At 44.1% G+C, this 22,855-nt stretch overlaps 1 protein-coding gene across 1 annotated transcript in view; it reads right to left on the bottom strand.

The window, feature by feature from the left end:
* lamc3 (laminin, gamma 3) overlaps window positions 1-22,855 on the bottom strand; it is a 221,498-nt gene that overhangs the window by 8,776 nt on the left and 189,867 nt on the right. The window contains exons 13-23 of the mRNA XM_020465728.2: window positions 16,890-17,078; window positions 15,644-15,889; window positions 12,583-12,736; window positions 12,280-12,422; window positions 11,843-12,021; window positions 9,314-9,494; window positions 7,985-8,211; window positions 5,771-5,847; window positions 4,189-4,323; window positions 1,005-1,221; window positions 736-879 (exon numbers count right to left, since the gene is read on the bottom strand). Of these exons, the coding sequence (XP_020321317.1) occupies window positions 736-879; window positions 1,005-1,221; window positions 4,189-4,323; window positions 5,771-5,847; window positions 7,985-8,211; window positions 9,314-9,494; window positions 11,843-12,021; window positions 12,280-12,422; window positions 12,583-12,736; window positions 15,644-15,889; window positions 16,890-17,078 (1,892 nt within the window). The remainder of the gene's footprint in view (window positions 1-735; window positions 880-1,004; window positions 1,222-4,188; window positions 4,324-5,770; window positions 5,848-7,984; window positions 8,212-9,313; window positions 9,495-11,842; window positions 12,022-12,279; window positions 12,423-12,582; window positions 12,737-15,643; window positions 15,890-16,889; window positions 17,079-22,855) is intronic.

Here is a 22,855-nt window from a genome sequence, read left to right as displayed (position 1 = left end):
ATACCGGAGCTACTACAGACAAGCACAGACACATAGCATTTTTTTCCTAAGAGACATAAAGAGAAAAAGAGACAGTCACAGAGAGAGATGCCACAAGGAATACTTCAGGAGAATTGTTAGGCTATTTGATGTGTAATGTTTTTAATAAAAAGTGTATAAATAGCAGCTAAATATGAGCTATAGATAGTAGGCTACACTGCATAATAAAACGATCCCTAGTAAGCTAGTGTTTTGAGGGTGGACTGACTGTACTTTTTGGCATTAATCGGATGGGTTTAGGCACCACAACTTTCCATCCAAGCTGGGAGAGAGCGCAAGGATGGATCAGGTCGTGCAGGTTCAGGTAGGCTATACAGGACAGTTGTATATTCTAGAAAAATCTATTGGTAGCTTATTAGTATGCAGTTGCATCGAAAATGTATTTTACAATCTGCATTGTTTGATTTTCCAACTTGTATTACTGAACAAGTAATTACATTATTGCCGCCAGCCAACAGTCTAAATGTCAGCATTGCAGCTCCTTGTATAGCTTTGTGAATTATCAGGCTTAACATGTAGTTTACAGACTGACACTGCATGTGAATTATGTGTCAGTTATTTTGTCTAATGGTACAGTGTATTCTGTTTGTTGTTGTTAGCACCATTTCACCAGGTCAAATTTCGGGTTGCATATAAATAAATAAATAAAGGCAATTCTGACATCATGATCTACTGTAGTGATAAAGCCCCCTTTACCTTGTGCATGTCCTGTACGGCAGCAAGGTTCTTGTGGGCGGTCTGTATTCGAGGCTCCATCTCCTCTCTGATCTTACTGGCCAGTTCTTCTTTAGACTGGACATGGAACGCCAGCTCAGATGTCCTGTTGCTCAGCTCAACACCCTGAGGGAAGGGACGCACAGCAGTGATCCATTCATCCATCATTCCATCCATCCATCCATTCCTTCAGTCAGTCAACTTGAGAGTACAATTAATTTTTGTTACCCCTGACCCTCGTAGCCACTGACCTCTGTTTGGTTGGCACCCGATCTTAGGCTGGGGTCTGATTGGTTGGTTCCTGATGTGGGGTTGGGCATCTTTTTGGACAGCTCCAATATGGAGGATGTGAGGTTAACAAAGGCAACCATGATCTCAGCAGACTCCTCCTCCAGAGACAGCTGAATGGCTAGAGTTTCATTCACCTGGGCCGTCAAATTCTCCTTCATCTGCTGCATGTCTGCCATTCTGAAAGAGAGATAGAAAGAGAGAGAGATAGAAAGGGAGAGAGCGAGAGAGAGAAAGAAAGGGGAGGGTGAAGAGGGAGAGAAAGAGGTTAGATCGTTCAGTGTTTTGATTCCCTCATATTTATCAATGGACACATGTGTGCACACACACACACTTCCTGCTTTCTACCCACCCACCCACCAAATTGCTCTGAAAGAATGACAGAATTCCCCAGAACCAAGCAGACTAGTGCTGGTATGAAGGAAATCAATTTCAAGTTTCTTGCCTCCCACCAATTCCCATCGAGGCGTGGCCACCAGAGGGATTTGCATTTTTTCGTTGAGCGTTTGGGATAATCCTCAGAGCAATCTCATGCTAAGCGATGCTGCTCCTTCCATGCTGCTACTCCATGAAAGCAGCCCCTGAAAGCAATAGGCTTAAAGAGGAAGGAATAGAGCAGTTCCCCTGTGTCTAAATGTCTTACTTTCTCAACCAGTGTGCCTTAAAGAGCTGCAAAAAAAGAGGCATGTGTATGACATTTTGTTGTGGGGCACCGCTACAGCTAACTAAACCACTTCTGGGCCCTGTTTGGGAAAAATATATAGAGTGACAGAGGAGCAACAAAATTGTGGAAATTAGGTACTGTGTTCAGATATTGCTTCAAGGGGCAAGGAACATCTCTTAGGGCACGGCTGTTTTTATCCTTGCTCTGTGCAGGTTAACAGGCTTTTTCGCACCTTATGTGGAGCCTTTAAAGAGAGACAGTGTTGGAGGGATGGTGCAGGCAGGAAAGCGAGAGAGAAAGAGAGAGAGAGGGGAAGAGATAAAGACTGTGTTTCTGCGCGTGTACTGTGTAGGTGTGTCTGAGAATGAATGACCGATATTTTGTTTTCGTGTCAAATCTCCAGTTGGCATCCCATCCCTTATAGGATTAGTTGACACATAAACAAAAAAGACAATAATTTAACTCAGTGGTAATTATTTTTTCCGGTGTTCTCTGCAGTGCACATTACATTGAGCGTAATAAAAAATAAAAAAATACAATCAATACATAATAGTACATAGGGTTATACAAACAATAGCTGTATCCCTAGAGCAGTAAAAAATATACATACAGTACATACGGAAAGTATTCAGACCCTTTCACTATTTCCACATTTTGTTACGTCACAGCCTTATTCTAAATTTAATTAAATAGTGTCCCCCCCCCCCTCTTCAATGTACACACAGTACCCCATAATGACAAAGCGAAAACAGATTTTTTTAAATTTTGGCAAATTTATAAAAAATATATAAACAGAAATACCTTATTTACATAAGTATTCAAAACGTTTGCTTTGAGACTCGAAGTTGAGCTCAGGTGCATCCTGTCTCCATTGATCATCCTTGAGATGTTTCTACAACTTGATTTGGAGTCCACCTCTGGTAAATTCAATTGATTGGACATGATTTGGAAAGGCACACACCTGTCTATATAAGGTCCTACAGTTGACAGTGCATGTCAGAGCAAAAACCAAGCCATGAGGTCGAAGGAATTGTTTGGAACCACCAAGACTCTTCCTAGAGCTGGACGCCCGGCCAAACGGAGCAATCAAGGGAGAAGGGCCTTGATCAGGGAGGTGACCAAGAACCCGATGGTCACTCTGACAGAGCTCCAGAGTTCCTTTGTGGAAATGGGAGAACCTTCCAGAAGGACAACCATCTCTGCATCACTCCACCGATTAGGCCGTTATGGTAGAGGGGCCAGACGGAAACCACTCCTCAGTAAAAGGCACATACCAGCCCGCTTGGAGTTGGATTATGGTTGGTTTAGTTTTCCTGGTTGATATTATTATGATGCTTGCCTGTTGTGAAGTAATCTGTTCATCTTTAGCTTCTCGTCTGACTGCAGTTTTGATGTTTAATGCCCCCCCCACGCAATGACTGTGATGATCAGCTGTTTTTTCATGAGATGCCGTTCTACCCTGAGGAGAACCCACAGGAATGAGTGGCACTGTGCCTTGTTAAAGTATTTACCAGTAAGGGTAATGGGATAAGGTTTGAGGCACACTGGTTTCCTGGGTGTTCTCTTTTCGTTTGAGTTTCTAATTTTAGTATAGATACCTCCCTTTTGAGAGACATGTGTAAAATATTGTTAACTATCATGAATAAGTGATAAAAGGAGTGGTAGTGTAGTAGAATTGTACTATGTCTCTTTCTGCTTTTTCAGTTTCTCACACTTATCATATGTTTGACCTGTTGCATACTTAGAAATGTGCCTGTTGTAGACAGACACGGTGTCTGAGCTTTGTTCTCACAAGGTCAGCGGGAGTGGAAATATTGGCTGAACGCCCAGACTGTGGTTGCCAGGTGATCTCCTCCTCTGCAGTCGGTCACTGGGAGCAAAACGCTTTGCTGAGAAAGGATGCACTTGGCTATCTTTGTGTAACCTGAAGCGATGGTATAAATATACTGATGGGGGAAAAACCTCATCAGAGCTTCTGACTAAACTCCACGAGGTGCTGTTTGTCTGTAATCTATCCACTGGCGTGAATGAACTTAAATTAATTTAAGCTTGACATTGGGGTCCTTAGTGGTCATTTCCATGACACCTGTTTGTATTTTCCTTTTGTATACATTTATTTTCATCACTATCTGAACACATAACGATCCACTTGGACTGGCCGACCAAGAGGTCAAGAAAGGTAGAACTGGCCTTGGACCAAGGTAAGGTTGTTGCCTCCCTAGGCACATGTACATTCAACACCTAGGCACATATGCTGATTTCTCACATAGATGCACATCTTAAATCAGGTTACATACCAGTTAACTAGTCCCAAGACCCGTAGACATAACGAGTGCAGCAAAATCAGTAGGCTGGTTATTGGTTTCGTAACAATGCATATAGAATGGTGAGAATCGCAATACATATATTGGCACCTAAGTATTGTGATGAAAGTGGGAAGTCCCTGGCAATTCCCAGCCCGTGTGTGATGCCTAGTTACTCACTGCTCCGTGAGGTTGCTGATGTATTCCTCAATAGAGTTGTCCTCCAGTAGGTCCATCAGGAGAGAGTAGGTCTGGTTGGAGGCCATGAAAGCTTTGGTCGCTATAGACTCTATATGACCAGCCATCTCTGTGTGACTGAAAGATGGAGAAAGAAGGAGACAGGGAATCGTATAAAATATATATACACTACCGTTCAATAGTTAGGGGTCACTTAGAAATGTCCTTGTTTTTGAAAGAAAACACACATCAAATTGATCAGAAATACAGTGTAGACATGGTTAATGTTGTAAATTACTATGGTAGCTGATTTTTTATGGAATATCTACAGTTGAAATCGGAAGTTTACATACACTTTGGTTTGAGTCATTAAAACTTGTTTTTCAACCACTCCAGAAATGTCTTGTTAACAAACTATCGTTTTTGCAAGTCGATTAGGACATCTACTTTGTACATGACACAAGTAATTTTTCCAACAATTGTTTACAGACAAATTATTTCACTGATAATTCACTGTACCACAATTCCAGTGGGTCAGAAGTTTATATACACTAAGTTCACTGTGTCTTCAAACAGCTTGGAAAATTCCAGAAAATTATATAATGGTTTTAAAAGCTTCTGATAAGCTAATTGTGTGCCTCTTTGCTTGACATGATGGGAAAGTCAAAAGAAATCAGCCAAGGCCTCAGAAAACAAATTGTGGACCTCCACAACTCTTGTTCATCCTTGGGAGCAATTTCCAAACGCCTGAATGTACTTTGGTCTGAAAAGTGCAAATCAATCCCAGAACAACAGCAAAGGACCTTGTGAAGATGCTGGAGGAAACAGGTACAAAAGTATCTATATCCACAGCAAAACGAGTCCTATATCGACATAACCTGAAATGCTGCTCAGCAAGGAAGAAGCCACTGCTCCAAAACCTCCATAAAAAAAAGCCAGACTACGGTTTGCAACTGCACATGGGGACTTTTTCGGGAAATGTCCTCTGGTCTGATGAAGCAAAAATAGAACTGTTTGACCATAACACATATTTCATAGTTTTGATGTCTTCAGTAATATTCTACAATGTAGAAAATTGTTTTTAAAAAATGAAGAAAAACCCTTGAACGAGTAGGTGTCCAAACCTTTGACTGGTACTGTATATATATATATATATGGGTCTGACTACCACACCTGAGTTCAAATAGTATTTATTATATCAATTACTTCAGCTTTGCTAATCTTGTGCTGCAACGGAACCAATGGAATAGACCCGAATATGCAAACACTGACAGCGCTCATATGGAACTCCAGGCAAGTTTGATGAAACAGCTCAATGTATTTGACAGAAAACCAACAGGTCTGCTGAGCACAAGTCAAACGGATTCCAGTTATCTCGTCGATCACTCTACTTCCTCTCAATAGACCGAATGGGCATTCATTCAGCATATTCAGAGGCTTTGTACTGTTGTCATTGACAGAGGGTGTCGGTGGCAGGCCAGCCATTGTGCGACTGACAGACGGAAGAGGCAGTGCCTCTATTAGAGGAAGATGACCTTTGTGTGTCGTAATTGGCCACTTAGTCTATTGACCTCCAGTGACTTACCTTTTCATAAGTATCTCTGATTCGTTCACCGCAGAGTTCCAGCGGTTGGGCACAGGTGTCATCTTGAAAGGGATGACCTTTGGGAAAGCAGAGCAAAGTGGGAAGAACTGAAACGGTGCAGTCTCATAGACAAAAGAAAACTGGAGGACAACGTTTATACAGTATGATCTTTATAGGCTGACATCAGTTGCTATTTTAAACCTGAATTGTGACCATGCACAGTTGTCTGCTGACCTTAGATGAACAATGTTCAACTCAAAGTAGGCTGACTCAGAACTCACTGTTCAATAGGCATTTCAAGAAGACATACTGAAGGCTGCAATTACACACATTCACTCACTAATGTATACAGCGGCAAGGTTTTTCTGTTGTGACACAGTAGATAAATGTTGACTATTTTACCTTGTGACATTTATTTGGGGAACATTCTAATAATTGAATCGCAATACATGACACACACACTACTCTTCCTATTTTGGAGTCGTTCTACTTGTTAATGTGGAATGGCATTGCTCTGGCTCCAGGCTTGCCCAAACGACTGGGGAGGTAAGTTAAATGCACGGCACGAACGAACACACACACGCACGCACGCACGCACACACACACACACACACACACACACACACACACCTGAAGCACTGCCAAAACAAGCTCTCTCATTTCCCCAGAACCACATAACATGGCAGCCATATTCATAATAGAATTCCAAGCTGACGCTGTTAAGCGTGAAGATACCGGGGAAAGCTTGAGCTGTAGCATAACAAATCATTCATTTCAGCCGAGAGTTAGTCAGAGAAACGGTGTGCTCACTCACTCGATTTTTAGAGATATGGAGCTTCACATTGAGAAATACTGTGCTTTAGGGATCCCTATTGATCAATGCATTTGAACCTCTACTGAATAGCCACTAGTAACTCAGTTTTTTTTTCAAATGAAAAAATGCCAAAATACTTTAAATTGATAAATAACTGCAGACCTCGCTAAGAGTGATCACTATATGTTCATGTATGCTACTGCAATGTCAACTGAATAAATATATAAACGCAACATGCAACAATTTATACGATTTTACAGAGTTACATTTCATATCAGTAAATCAGTCAATTGAAATACATTCTTTAGGCCCTAATCTATGGATTTCACATGACTGGGAATACAGATATTGTATGCATCTGTAGTAAGGTAGGGGCGTGGATCAGAAACCCAGCCAGTATCTGGTGTGACCACCATTTGCCTCATGCAGCGTGTCACATCTCCTTCTCATAGAGTTGATCAGGCTGTTGAGTGTGGCCTGTAGACTGTTGTCCTACTCCTCTTCAATGGCTGTGTGAAGTTGCTGGATGTTGGCGGAAACTGGAACACGCTGCCGTACATGTCGATCTAGAGCGTCCCAAACATGCTCAGTTGCAGTCAGGTCAAGACCCTGGTGAGGACGCCCGAGCACGCAGATGCGCTTCCCTAAGACTGTTTCTGAAAGTTTGTGCAGAAATTCTTCTGTTGTGCAAATTCACAGTTTCATCAGCTGTATGGGTGGCTAGTCTCAGACGATTCCGCAGGTGAAGAAGCTGGATGTGGTGTGTATACACGTGGTCTGCAGTTGTGAGGATGGTTGGACTGTCAAATTCTCTAAAATGACTGCGGCGGCTTATGGTAGAGAAATTAACATTCAATTCTCTGGCAGGACATTCCTGCAGTCAGCATGCCGATTGCACACTCCCTGAAAACTTGAGACATTTGTGGCATTGTGTTGTGTGACAAACCTACACATTTTAGAGTGGCCTTTTATTGTCCCCAGCACAAGGTGCACCTTTGGAATGATCATGCTGTTTAATCAGCTTCTTGATATGCCACACCTGTCAGGTGGATGGATTATCTTGGCGAAGGAGAAATGCTCTCAAACAGTGATATTAAGAAAATTGAGCACACAATTTGAGAGCGTATTGAACATTTCTGGGATCTTTTATTTCAGCTCCTGAAACATGGGACCAACACGTTTATAGTTTTGTTCGGCATTCATTTATGAATAATTCAAATGACAGTCATTGATGAGTCAGAGACAGTGTTGTGTCCCAAATGGCTCCCTGTTCCCTACATTGTGCACTTCTTTTTTTGTTGTTGACCAGGGCCCATGTCATTGGTCGAAAGTAGTGCACTATGCAGGGAATGGGGTGCCATTTGGGACAGAGACGGTGTGAGAGTAAATGTCCCACTGACCATGTTGTCCAGGTCCAGAGTTGCCTGCGTCAGCTGGTTCTGTGCACTTCTAACCACAGACACAGAGTCAGCAAGGGTCCTGCACAATGTTCTCCACCCTTCCTCCTGCTCTTCCTCCATGCTGGCGCTACAGTTCATAGCGGTGGCAACAGTGTGCAGCTGAGCTGAGAGAGTGTGTGTAGACATCTCCAGGAGTGCAAACTGTTTGACAAAGGCTTCTTTTGCCTCTGCGGGGAATCAAAGAAACAGATGTGAGCAAACTTCAAAATATACAGCATGGATCAGTAAACGGATCCTTTGGATTCCATTTCAATAGTATTGTTATTTGGGACACAAGGCCTGCCAACCCCTTTGTAGAATGATTTGTAGTGGAACCGTTGCATTTTATCATGGCCTGCATATTGTAAATTCTTAGACTGAACTCACTGCACAGTGAGTCCAGGTGCCTTTGGTTGTTGTTCTGGTTTTATTGTCGTCTCATAATGTTAACTGCTGTGCGCCTAGCTAATGTGACATTCTGGGTCTATTTGTGAGAGGAGGGTCATTACCGCTTTGTTCGCTCTGTGAGATGATAAACTGTGTCTGTGTGCGTGTATACTGTTCTGTCTCGGTGCTCCACAGAGTCCCCCCCTCCTAGCCTAGCGTTATTGGACCACACAGAGCAGAATGTCCCACCAACGAAGACTAGTGGCGTACCAAAGTAGGGTGGGCAGCGGTTGGACTGCCATAATCCTGATTATAGCTTTAATCATAATGAGGTACAGGGATTAAAAGATGTGCTTGCTGCATCTCTGTCATACAAATAGGGATTAAGTTGCCTGTACACATCCCTGCCTGCCTTGTTCTGTATTGTTGGGACTCAGCCTCCATTCTGTCCATATCAATGAACCTGTAAGCCTTTTATGGTACTCCCCCCCCCCCCCCCTGCTCATATAATAATGAGAAATTCCGTTAATTGTGGAGAGATGATTGTTAGGCTGGTTGACTGCTGATTCAGTCTCGTTCTATCCCATTATGTTGGGTTATATCTTTAACCATGTCTAGCTGAACAGTCAGCGAGGCATATGGACAGTCATTCTGGGTGTGATTTGGCGTCACCTGCTCTAGGTCTACTTGATCCACAGAATGGGACGGCGTGATGGTATTGCAATCTACAATGTGAGATGGGCTATACGTCAGGTATAATGGCCAAATGAGAGTACAGTGGTATACTGCATTGGCAGTGGGATTTCCGATTTCCTGACTGGTTGGTTGAGAATAACAAACTGTCACAGAGTTTTCTGATTGATCGAGTGGAATGAGTGAGTGGGTGGGGTGCTGATTGTTTACCTTGGATAGCCAGGAAGTCCTCCAGCGCATTGGGCAGGCTGTCCTCCCCCTGGTGGCCACGCTCGTGATGCTGGCGCACGTGATACTCGCGCACGTGATGCTGGCGTCCGGAGCCATTCCGGCAGTCGAAGCGTGCCAGGAGCTTCTCCAAATCCTGCAGCCGTGCCTTCAGCTTCCCTGCCTGTATGGGAAAACACCAGAACACCAAACAATGGAGGTTTGGTGGGGGAGATTGTCAATGATGAGAATACAAATACAAATCTGCACTCTGCACTGCACTGCAACTTTTCGATCCCAAACTGGTTCCTAACAAAGATAAGGTTTCCTCTCAGATCCAGGATCTGGAAAGGTTTTGTATAGGTGTATGCACTTCCCCCTTTTAAAGGCCCAGTGCAGTCAAAAACTTGATTTCCTGTGTTTTATATATATTTCCACACTGATGTTGTAATAATACGGTAAAATGTTGAAAATGATGATACTGCCCTTTTAGTGTTAGAGCTGTTTGAAAAAAACACCTGGAATTTCAGCTTGTAAATGAGTAATAGACCAACAGGAAAGAGTTCCACACCTCTCTGCCAACAACAGCTAGTTTTCAATTGTCCCCTCCCCACTAAGACCACACTCAGACTGTCCGAGCAAAGTTCTTGCTTGAGAAATTGCTCTTTACTAAGAAGATATTTGTTTTTCATATTTTGACATTTTAATTGAAAACAACTTAATTGTTCCCCAGAAGTGATTAGATATTGAAATAAAACAAAATGGCTGCGATGGACTTTTTTCAACACGAGATTGTCAATGAAAGCAGATGACAACATGATCCCACAGTGGCCAATAACAAATCACACCCAGCCATATTTACAGTGTATTCAATCTCATTCAAAACACAGAGATAGACAATCTACTCTTAACGTAGATGTTTATCTTAACGTGAAACCGATTGTACATTTTAAAAGCAATACTCTCTGTGCAGTGGGAGCAGGGCAAGCTCAACCCTAAGCACAGTTTCATACATTGGTTGTCAATTCTTAAGTGGACTTTGCTTTTGCATGAGCTTCCAGGCCTCGATGATTAAGGCATATTACTGGCTGGGGAGCCATACGTTTTTGGAGTAGGCAATTAGCAGGCTCAACCTGTGTGTGAGTGTGTGTCGCTGCTAAACACGAGCAGGTGAGGAGGTACAGATGTCCTATCTTAATTTGATCACTCTGTTGTCGCAGAGAATTGTCCTGTGCAGCAGAAAATGATATTTGTGGTGAATTGAAGGTTTAAAAAGGCTTCAAAAGTTTGTAATTTTCACATAAAAATTTTAGTGGATTTGCCCTTCCGAAAAATGCATCAATCCCTTTAAACATGTCCTTTATAATTATAATCCACATAATAATTCACATGTCCTGTTGCTGCAGGATTATTTGTCTGCTGTGAGAAATTGGTCAAATGAAGATAGTACATCTGTAGGTGGAGAGGGCATTTATAATACCACTTCTCTTTCACTCTCCTTGGTAGACACTCAGCCACATTCACTTTAAAAACCTGTAATTTGGACACTTCAGCCCACCCAGAGGTAGAATCTGTTATTATATTACGGTAAGAGCAACAATAACTCCACACACAACACAATATGGTATCTTGCAGTTGTTGTTTTTGAAACGTACATGAACAAAAGGAACATACTGTAACAAAAGGATTTCTCCCCCTTTTTCTATACTGTAGTGCTCCCTCTATGGTTACATTCTATCCACCCCCCCCCCCTTTTTTTCTCTCCTGTCTTTACAAGGGAGGAAGGTGTGTAGAAAAGAAAAAAAAGAGGTGAGATACGAGAGCGAGAGATGAAGAGATGTGAGAAAAAGAGACTGCATGGTAGAGAGAAAGAGATGAGAGAAAGAGACTGGTAGGTAGAGCAAAGTCATTTTATGGGCTCTGAGCAGACCGGACCCAGGTTTCCTCTGAATTGCTAACGCTGTGGAAATCACAGCAGTCTTTCCCAGGTACACAAATTGTTTGCTAGAGAAAAAAACACAAACCACTTCAGCAAGAATAAGCATATGTACGGAAAGTACCAAACTCTGCTATTGGCTTTGCCTGCAGAGAAAAGCCACTGTATAGCGTTTAGAACATAAGGCTCCCTATATAGTGCAGTTCACTACTTTTCTGGCCAAATGTAGTGCACTATATAGGGATTAGGGTTCCATTTGGGCCGCACATGGTCTATTTCTGTATCTTCACATTGACTTCAGTCTGACTGTTAACTTACCTTAGTTGTTTAAATAAGGAGGCCAGATGGCCACGATTGTTAGACTACAAAGGCATTATTGGGTAGGACTTTGAATAGCTGACTTTTGTTTTGGAGCAAATGGCATTATGCAGTGGTGATAACAGCACCGATTACCTATGGAGATTTACCCCACAGACAGGCTGAGAAGCAGACTGGGAAACAGACGGATAGGGATTCTGGCAAAAAAGGAGGTAAACTGACACAGAGAAGAAGATGGAGAGACTGACAGCCTTACGAAGGCACGCGCACACTCTTACCTCCTCCTTGACTAGCCCGTAGCAGATGGGGCACTCTTCACACTGGTGCGTGGCTCTGTTGTGGAAGTAGTTGAGCTCACACTGGTCACACTTGTACCCCACGAAGCCCTGGCGGCAGGGACAGGTGCCGTTGGTGTGGCACTGCATGGAGCGGGAACCCATAGGGTCGCAGTTACAGGCTGAGAGGGACAGGGGAGGGGGAGTGGACATGGTACAGGTGGACAGAGGGAGGCAGGGGTGGACAGGGGGCAGGGGACATGAATGTCAGAGAGGGGTGACACAATGAAAGTATTCAAAATTACATGCTTGCGTTTAGCTTTTTTTTTTTTTACTTATTGTTATCAGAATTACTTGATTTAGCATATATTTTGGCCTGTCTTAGTATTTGACACACAGGGACTTCTAGACCCAATCACAGTATAGGCTACAGTAGCTACCTCTGCAGCCTCGTGAGGAGAAACCAAAGAAGCCCATACGACAGGTGCTGCACAGCCGCCCCTCCAGTCCCGGCTGACACACACACTGCCCTGTGATTGGGTGGCACCCCGCGGAAGACGAGCCAATGGGGTTACAGTTGCACCTTAGAAACAGTCGATGTAAAAAGTGATTCACGTACAGTAATAATTATTAACAAGACAAAACAGAACTACAGTATAAAGTATAGAGTCAGAAACATGTATATGAAAGCACTATTCTAATCCATATAGATTAGTGCGGAATCCCTGGAGAAATCCCTGTACCTCTCACAGCCTACTCCAGGCTGCAGGTTGAAGAAGCCGACTGAGCACTGGCCACAGTCTCGCCCTGTCACATGACTAAGGCACTGACAACTTCCGGTCTGGGGGTCACAGTCCTCCAACAACCCAGAAGTCCCTGCAGGACTGCAGTCGCAGGCTGGGTGAAGACACAACCACATGTCAACCACACATCAACCACGCAACCTCACATTAATTACAGTATCAAAAAGTACGGTGGCCTAAACACACACACATACAGTACATGATCAAAACAGAACACAATTCAAACACAGTCTCCAAAAAGTGACATGAATCATATCCATCACAGAAAAATTACACTAATTAAACACAGTATAAAAAATGTCTGTGACAAGCCTGACAAAACACTGAAGCTTATCCCTATATCAATGTTGCAGACACTGCTGTGATCAATTATTTCCCACCCTCTATCCATTCACTCGATCTTCAATCCATTCACTTTATCTTCTAATCTATCCCTTCACTCTATTCAACATTTACATTTTTGTCAGAGGTGGCAGAACTGAGTTCTCGGGTTGGGGTGTAAGGTTTAAGCATAGCTTGAAGGTATGGAGGGGCAGTTCAACTTGCTGCTCCGTACGCAAGTACCATGGTCTTTTAGTGGTTATGAGCTTCGACTGGAAGCCAGTGGAGTGTGCAGAGGAGCGGGGTGACATGGGAGAACTTGGGAAGGTTTAACACAAGGCGGGCTGCAACGTTCTGGATAAGTAGCAGGGGAGTCCAGCCAACAGCGAGTGACAGTGACTGGATAAGGACCTGAGCCACTCCTTGTGTAAGTTAGGGTTGTACTCTACAAATGTTTATAGAGCATGAACCTGCAGGAGCGAGTCACTGCTTTTATGTTTGCAGAGAACGACAGGGTTTTGTCCAGGGTCATGCCAAGTTTCTTTGTACACTGGGAAGGGGACACCGTTGAGTTGTCAACAGTGATGGAGAGGTCTTGAATGGTCAGGCCTTCCCCGGAAGGAAGAGCAGCTCCGTCTTGTCGAGGTTGAGCTTGAGGTGGTGGGTCGCAATACAAGCTAAGATATCTGCCAGGAACGCAGAGATGCGTGTTGCCACCTAGGTGTCAGAAGGGGGAAGGAGAAAAGTAGTTGAGTGTCATGTGCATAGCAATGATAAGAGAGAACATATGAGGATATGACGGAGCCGAGTGACTTGGTGTATAGATAGAAGAGGAGAGGGACTAGAACCAAGCCCTGGGGGACACCAGTAGTGAGAGTATGTGATGTAGAGACAAAGCCTCTCTACGTCACCTGGTAGGAGTGGCCTACCAGGTGACGGATGCAATCCAAAAGTGTGCAGAGCCTTAGACGCCCAGCCCTGAGAGGGTGGAGAGGAGGATCTGACAGTTCACAGTGTCAAAGGCAGCAGATAGATCTAGGATGAGAACAGAGGAGAGAATGTTAGCTTTGACAGTGGGGTGAGCCTCCGTGACACACAAAAGAGCAGTCTCGGTTGAGTGCCCTGTCTTGAAGCCTGATGGGTTAGGGTCAAGAAGGTCCTTCTGAGAGTGATAGCGAGAGAGTTGGTCAGAGACAGTACCCTCAAGTGTTTTGGAAAGAAAATAAGGGATACTGGTCTGTAGTTTTTGATGACAAAGGAGTCGAGGAGAGCGATTCAGCGATTCAGGGGAGCGATTCAGGCAGGGGACGCAGCCAGTGGTCAGGGATGAGTTGATGGAAGTGATGAATGGGAGACGGGAGGAGGGGATGGGGTTGAGCGCGCAGGGTTGTCGGGCAGCCAGACCTCACTAGTTGCAGGATTTCATCTGGAGAGAGAATCCTCTGAGGTTCATAGTCTAGACAGGAATAAAGTACAACAATCCTTCTCTTTGTAGGGTGTGTCTTGTCTGGCCTGTGTGCCTGGCTGTATGTGAGCTGGAACAATGCAGAGGCAGAGCAGGCCGTTTATCTGTGAGGTGTCTGTGGGGCAGCCATATTTCCCTGAGCCTGAGTGTGTGTGTCTGTGTGTGTGTGTGTGTGTAACTCAGTGATTCCCTGCGTGTGTGTATGTGTGTGTATAACTCAGTGAGGGAGACAGCAGAGTGAGACTCAGGGAGACTCATGGGCTTCTCCCTCACCACTTTGTCATATTTGTGTGCATTCCAAATGGCACCTTATTCCCTCTATAGTGCACTACTTTTGTAGTGCACTATGTAGCGAATAGGGTGCCATTTATGAAGCAAACTCTGCTCAGCCCTGGGGTTATAGATGGAACAGCTCAGGTACTTCTGGGGGACAAAGACATTACGTACATCCCTCTCTCTCTCTCTCTCTCTCTCTCTCTCTCTCTCTCTCTCTCTCTCTCTCTTTCTCGCTCTTTGTGTCTCTATTCCTATCACTGCCACTATCTCTCTCCATCTCTGTGGCTCTATTTTTCTCTGTCGTTTTTTGCTTTCTCTTTATATCGTTTTCGCTCTCATACATCTGCAGTATTTAAATCCTCCAGGGCCCTTCATGTATATCAGGTGAAAAAAAAGTGTATTTAAAGTTGAAACTTTTCTCTTTCTATTCATACATTGTAATGGAGACGAAGTACTATAGTTGGAATGTCAGACTGCTCTCCGCTTCTTTCTCTGAACTACGTTCAACTGACACTATTTCCTTGTAGGTCTATGACTTCTATTCACTCAGAGAGAGAGAGAGAGAGAGAGAGCCTGTAAAGAAAATGTTCTCTCACTTTACAACAACTGTGGAGTTCCTAATGGCACTTTTAACCACAACTCTCACGCTCTAACTTTTACGAATAATTATTTTTACTGAGACTTGCTGAAGTCAAGTCAAATGTGCAGTATGAGAAAATAACTTGTTAAACCCTCAAGAAAAGCTCACTATAAATCCACACATAAAGGGCACATATACACAGACACACATTGATGCACACGAACAAATGATATAAGACGTTGAAATACATTCATTGTCAATACATTCTAAATTTTTTATTTTGTATTTCTCCTTAATTAAAAAACCTATGTCACAGTAACCCAAACCTATATACGCCCTTCCCAAGTTCGCACACTCACGTTTGCACTTCCCGGCCATCGTCCGGTCCATGGCATCTCCATAGTAACCGCGTCGACAACGTTGACAGTGGTCTCCCTCGGTGTGTCCCAGACACTTGAAGCAGCGGCCCGTCATGTGATCACACACGCCCAGCGCGTTGGGGTCCACGTTACCGTTACAGTCGCACCGCTCGCACTGCCGAACCAGCCCAGAACGGCCCAGGGGGTCGCCGTGGAAACCGTCCTCACACAACTCACACCTGGTTCCTGAGCAGAGACGATGTTTTTGTTTGTTGTGTGGGGGTTTCGATGGCCATTCTAATTTCAACCTAAATCAATATTTTTCAGACAAACTTCAAATTCAGTGACGTATATGAAATTCTTGTAATGAATAAACGATCCCAACCCGACCAGGGAATATGTTTTAATTCACACACTGTGCTCTACACATGCTAGGATCAAGATCAATTTTATCAAGACAGCGAGGACAGTTAGCTATCACCAGCAAGGTTTTTATAAATCCAATTTGTGGAAATCCGCTCCACTGAGCAAACAATGAACTTTGTGTCCCAAATGGCACCCTATTCCCTACTATATAGGGCAGGGGTGGGCAAACATTTTTGCTCTAAGGTTTTGAAATACAACGAAGGGACGAATTTTTTGGTCGGACCAATTGTTTGTTAATAAAATCAATTTTTGGGGGTGTGATGCAGTGTGATGCAGTGCCTTAGACCATTGCGTCAGTGCTTGAGGCATCACTATAGACCTGGGTTTGATCCTGGCTGTGTCACAGCTGGCCCGTGACTGGGAGACCCCATGACAAGGTGCACAATTGGCCCAGCATCGTCCGGGTTAGGAGAGGGTTTGGCAAGCCGAGATTTCCTTGTCCAATCGTGCTCTAGCGACTCCTGTGGTGGCTTCCGGGTTAAGCGGGCATTGTGTCAAGAAGCAGTGCTGCTTGGCTGAGTCGTCTTTCGGAGAACGCATGGCTATCGACCATATGGGAGTCCGTATGGGAGTCGCAGCGATGGGACAGGACTGTAACTACCAATTGGATACCACAAATTATTATTATTATTTAATAAAATGAAGTCTCGCGGGCCAGATTGGTCAGGTCGGGTCGGATACGGCCTGCGGGCCATACTTTGCCCCCCCCCCCCTTGATAAGGTGACATTTGGGATCCAACCCAGGTTGGGGGAATGGCATGGTTTGTTTCCATTACCAGACATCTAACAGTAATCTAACAGTAACAGTAATTCATCTCACCCCTCTGTCCTGAAGGGCAGTTGGTACAGACCACGTCCCCAATCTCCATAATTTGAGCACAGCTGGTGCGGTCCGGGCAGGGGCAAGTTTGACAGTCGTTGGTCGTGCCAATCAACGCGTTGCCATAGTAACCATCCAGGCAGCGCTCGCAGGTTGGTCCTGTGGTGAAATCTGCACACTTACACACACCTGCGTGGGGTAGAGAGAGAAGGAGAGACGTAGAACGTTACAACTCACTAAAGCGCACACAGGACCATCATACTGAATCTCAGTAGCAGACACAGATGAATGACTCTGAGACATGTGACTGAGACTGGTGGTACTTGTGAGTGGGAAAGCAGCAACTATTCAATACACTTGAAGGTACCCAGCTACCCATCCACCTCCCTCTCTCACCTCACTCACTCACTCCACTCTCATTCTCTCTCTTTTTCACAGGCACAAGTTAGTGCGAACCTGAACGTGTGCACACACACACACACACACACACACACACACACACACACACACACACACACACACACACACACACACACACACACACACACACACACACACACACACACACACACAGGAGGATGGATGCTGTATTGATTTTCTCCTCTGACAGATCCAGGCCACAGTGAGTAGAGTTCCCCTTACCACCAGCAGAGTGCGCTGTGTCTCTGTCTCTAGCCAGCTGTCTGCACCATACACGTCGCTCTCCACACAGGCACAGCAGAACGAGAGAACAATAAAAGGAAACAGCCAATACTGAAACCCAGTCCTCCACCGGAGAGAGAGAGAGTGCAGAAATAACTGGTCTAAATTCACTGTAATTGCTTTGGGAAAAATAAGAGCTGGATTCAGACAGAAAGACCTTCAAGAAGTTAACTAATTCACCCCAAGTGAGAGATTACCATATGTATTATGTCCTAAAAACAGACTGTTAAATCCATATGTCTTATAGAGCCTCAGGGAAAACAACTCTGGGCTTTACGCATGTAGCTACAGCTCTTCACATATATAATACATCTGGTTTCCATAGAAATTGATTTTATGAACTTTTGACCACTCATCTAGTTTTTCTCTCTGTTTCCTGGGATAATTAGCCACGGAGTTGTAACTGTTAAATATGCTCGTTATGATGGAGAATCATAGTTTGAATAATAAACACTCTCCAAACCCAAACATAAGTAAAAAATAACTAGGCCTACAATTCAATATAAACCTAATCAAACTTCACTTCACATATGTTGCAATTATGTGAATAGTTATGTTCACGATTCAAATCATTAAGAGTCTAAGCTGGGGATAACACATGGAATTGTTTTAAGATGGTCAAACCAAGTATCATTTAGCTACTTCATTTGGAATTTTAGGACCCCTTCAGGTATCAAACAAATATTTGGTCAAACATTGAATAACCCAGAAAACTGCTAAAAATCCCCCATATTAACATATGTAACAGGGACCATAAAGTCAATAACTTTCTTGTAACAGATGACGTTCATATATCTCTGAAACTCACTTCGATAAAAACTTTGATGATACAGTGGTAGCAATACATGGTTATAACATCTACTGAAAAGACGGAAGTGCCAACGGAGGCGGTGTTGCAGTCTATATTCAGAACCACATTCCTGCAAAGCTTAGAGACGATCTAATGTTAAATACTGTTGACGTAATATGGCTACAGGTTCATCTGCCTCACCTAAAGCCCATTAGTGTGGGAAGCTGCTATAGACCACCAAGTGCTAACAATCAGTATCTGGATAATATGTGTGAAATGCTTGATAATGTATGTGATATCACCAAAGAAGTATATTTTATTAGTGATTTAAATATTGACTGGCTATCATCAAGCTGCCCACTCAGGAAAAAACTTCAGACTGTAACCAGTGCCTGCACCCTAGATAAGGTTGTCAGTCAACCTACCAAGGTAGTTGCAAACAGCACAGGAATGAAATCATCAACATGTATTGATCACATCTTTACTCAAGCTGCAGATATTTGCTTTAAAGCAGTATCCAAATCCATAGGATGTATTGATCACAATATAATAGCCATATCTAGGAGAGCCAAAGTTCCAAAGGCTGGGCCTAATAATGTGTATAAGAGGTCAATCAATCAATCAAATGTACTTATAAAGCCCCTCTTGCATCAGCTGTACAGAAACCCTGCCTAAAACCCCAAACAGCAAGCAATGCAGGTGTAGAAGTAAGGTGGCTAAATCAAATCAAATCACATTTTATTTGTCACATACACATGGTTAGCAGATGTTAATGCGAGTGTAGCGAAATGCTTGTGCTTCTATTTCCGACAATGCAGTAATAACCAACAAGTAATCTAACTAACAATTCCAAAACTACTGTCTTATACACAGTGTAAGGGGATAAAGAATATGTACATAAGGATATATGAATGAGTGATGGTACAGAGCAGCATAATCAAGATACAGTAGATGGTATCGAGTACAGTATATACATATGAGATGAGTATGTAAACAAAGTGGCATAGTTAAAGTGGCTAGTGATACATGTATTACATAAGGATGCAGTCGATGATATAGAGTACAGTATCTACGTACGCATATGAGATGAATAATGTAGGGTAAGTAACATTATATAAGGTAGCATTGTTTAAAGTGGCTAGTAATATATTTACATCATTTCCCATCAATTCCCATTATTAAAGTGGCTGGAGTTGAGTCAGTGTCAGTGTGTTGGCAGCAGCCACTCAATGTTAGTGGTGGCTGTTTAACAGTCTGATGGCCTTGAGATAGAAGCTGTTTTTCAGTCTCTCGGTCCCAGTTTTGATGCACCTGTACTGACCTCGCCTTCTGGATGATAGCGGGGTGAACAGGCAGTGGCTCGGGTGGTTGATGTCCTTGATGATCTTTATGGCCTTCCTGTAACATCGGGTAGTGTAGGTGTCCTGGAGGGCAGGTAGTTTGCCCCCGGTGATGCGTTGTGCAGACCTCACTACCCTCTGGAGAGCCTTACGGTTGAGGGCGGAGCAGTTGCCGTACCAGGCGGTGATACAGCCCGCCAGGATGCTCTCGATTGTGCATCTGTAAAAGTTTGTGAGTGCTTTTGGTGACAAGCCGAATTTCTTCAGCCTCCTGAGGTTGAAGAGGCGCTGCTGCGCCTTCTTCATGATGCTGTCTGTGTGAGTGGACCAATTCAGTTTGTCTGTGATGTGTATGCCGAGGAACTTAAAACTTGCTACCCTCTCCACTACTGTTCCATCGATGTGGATAGGGGGGTGTTCCCTCTGCTGTTTCCTGAAGTCCACAATCATCTCCTTAGTTTTGTTGACGTTGAGTGTGAGGTTATTTTCCTGACACCACACTCCGAGGGCCCTCACCTCCTCCCTGTAGGCCGTCTCGTCGTTGTTGGTAATCAAGCCTACCACTGTTGTGTCGTCCGCAAACTTGATGATTGAGTCGTGGCCACGCAGTCGTGGGTGAACAGGGAGTACAGGAGAGGGCTCAGAATGCACCCTTGTGGGGCCCCAGTGTTGAGGATCAGCGGGGAGGAGATGTTGTTGCCTACCCTCACCACCTGGGGGCGGCCCGTCAGGAAGTCCAGTACCCAGTTGCACAGGGCGGGGTCGAGACCCAGGGTCTCGAGCTTGATGACGAGCTTGGAGGGTACTATGGTGTTGAATGCCGAGCTGTTGTCGATGAACAGCATTCTCACATAGCTATCCCTCTTGTCCAGATGGGTTAGGGCAGTGTGCAGTGTGGTTGAGATTGCATAGTCTGTGGACCTATTTGGGCGGTAAGCAAATTGGAGTGGGTCTAGGGTGTCAGGTAGGTTGGAGGTGATATGGTCCTTGACTAGTCTCTCAAAGCACTTCATGATGACGGAAGTGAGTGCTACGGGGCTGTAGTCGTTTAGCTCAGTTACCTTAGCTTTCTTGGGAACAGGAACAATGGTGGCCCTCTTGAAGCATGTGGGAACAGCAGACTGGTATAGGGATTGATTGAATATGTCCGTAAACACACCGGCCAGCTGGTCTGCGCATGCTCTGAGGGCGCGGCTGGGGATGCCTTCTGGGCCTGCAGCCTTGCGAGGGTTAACACGTTTAAATGTCTTACTCACCTCGGCTGCAGTGAAGGAGAGACCGCATGTTTTCGTTGCAGGCCGTGTCAGTGGCACTGTATTGTCCTCAAAGCGGGCAAAAAAGTTATTTAGTCTGTCTGGGAGCAATCCTGGTCCGTGACTGGGCTGGATTTCTTCCTGTAGTCCGTGATTGACTGTAGACCCTGCCACATGCCTCTTGTGTCTGAGCCGTTGAATTGAGATTCTACTTTGTCTCTGTACTGACGCTTAGCTTGTTTGATAGCCTTGCGGAGGGAATAGCTGCACTGTTTGTATTCGGTCATGTTACCAGACGCCTTGCCCTGATTAAAAGCAGTGGTTCGCGCTTTCAGTTTCACGCGAATGCTGCCATCAATCCACGGTTTCTGGTTAGGGAATGTTTTAATCGTTGCTATGGGAACGACATCTTCAACGCACGTTCTAATGAACTCGCACACCGAATCAGCGTATTCGTCAATATTGTTATCTGACGCAATACGAAACATATCCCAGTCCACGTGATGGAAGCAGTCTTGGAGTGTGGAGTCAGTTTGGTCGGACCAGCGTTGGACAGACCTCAGCGTGGGAGCCTCTTGTTTTAGTTTCTGTCTGTAGGCAGGGATCAACAAAATGGAGTCGTGGTCAGCTTTTCCTAAAGGGGGGCGGGGCAGGGCCTTATATGCGTCGCGGAAGTTAGAGTAACAATGGTCCAAGGTCTTTCCACCCCTGGTTGCGCAATCAATATGCTGATAAAATTTAGGGAGTCTTGTTTTCAGATTAGCCTTGTTAAAATCCCCAGCTACAATGAATGCAGCCTCCGGATAAATGGTTTCCAGTTTGCAAAGAGTTAAATAAAGTTTGTTCAGAGCCATCGATGTGTCTGCTTGGGGGGGGATATATACGGCTGGGATTATAATCGAAGAGAATTCTCTTGGTAGATAATGCGGTCTACATTTGATTGTGAGGAATTCTAAATCAGGTGAACAGAAGGATTTGAGTTCCTGTATGTTTCTTTCATCACACCATGTCTCGTTAGCCATAAGGCATACGCCCCCTAGAGGTCATACAAGAGGTCATACGAGAAGTTTTGTAGTGATTCATATGTTGATGATGTAAAGAATATTTGCTGGTCTGTGGTGTGTAATGAGGAGCAACCAGACAATGCACTTGATGCATTTATGGAACTACTTATTCCAGTTATAATAAGCACCCACCCATTAAGAAAATTACTCTAAAAATGGTTAAATCCCCTCGGATTGATGAGTAATTTTAAAATGGTGTGGTTGGAGGTATGGCAATTTAGTCTGGCAGCGCAACTGATTGGCAAACATATTGCAAATTAAGAAATCATGTGACTAAACTAAATAAAAATAAACTACACTATGAAACAAAGATAAACTCTATATAAATAATGATAGTAAAAAAGCTTTGGGTCACCTTAAAATATTTTTTGGGGGGAAAAAAGCCAACTCGGCTCCTTCATTCATTGAATCAGATGGCTCGTTCATCACAAAGCCCCCTGATATTGCAAACTACTTTAATTACTTTTTCATTGGCAAGATAAGCAACCTTAGGGATGACATGCCAGAAACAAACGCTGACACTACACGTCCAAGTATATATCGGACCAAATGATGAAAGACAAGAATTGCACTTTTGAATTCCGTAAAGTCAGTGTGGAAGAGGTGAAAAAAAGTAAAAAAAGAAAGTATTGTTGTCTCTCAACAATGACAAGCCACTCTGACAATCTGGATGGAAAATTACTGAGGAAAATAGCAGACGATATTGCTCCTATGTGCCACATCTTCAATTTAAGCCTACTAGAGAGCGTGTGCCCTCAGGCCTGGAGGGAAGCTAGTCATTCCACTACCCAAGAATAGTAAAGCCCCCTTTACTGGC

The sequence above is a fragment of the Oncorhynchus kisutch genome, linkage group LG29, assembly GCF_002021735.2.
Source record: "Oncorhynchus kisutch isolate 150728-3 linkage group LG29, Okis_V2, whole genome shotgun sequence".
NCBI classification, from domain to species: domain Eukaryota; kingdom Metazoa; phylum Chordata; class Actinopteri; order Salmoniformes; family Salmonidae; genus Oncorhynchus; species Oncorhynchus kisutch.
Note: the sequence above shows the minus strand (reverse complement) of the source record. Positions and strands in the feature narration are given on the sequence as shown.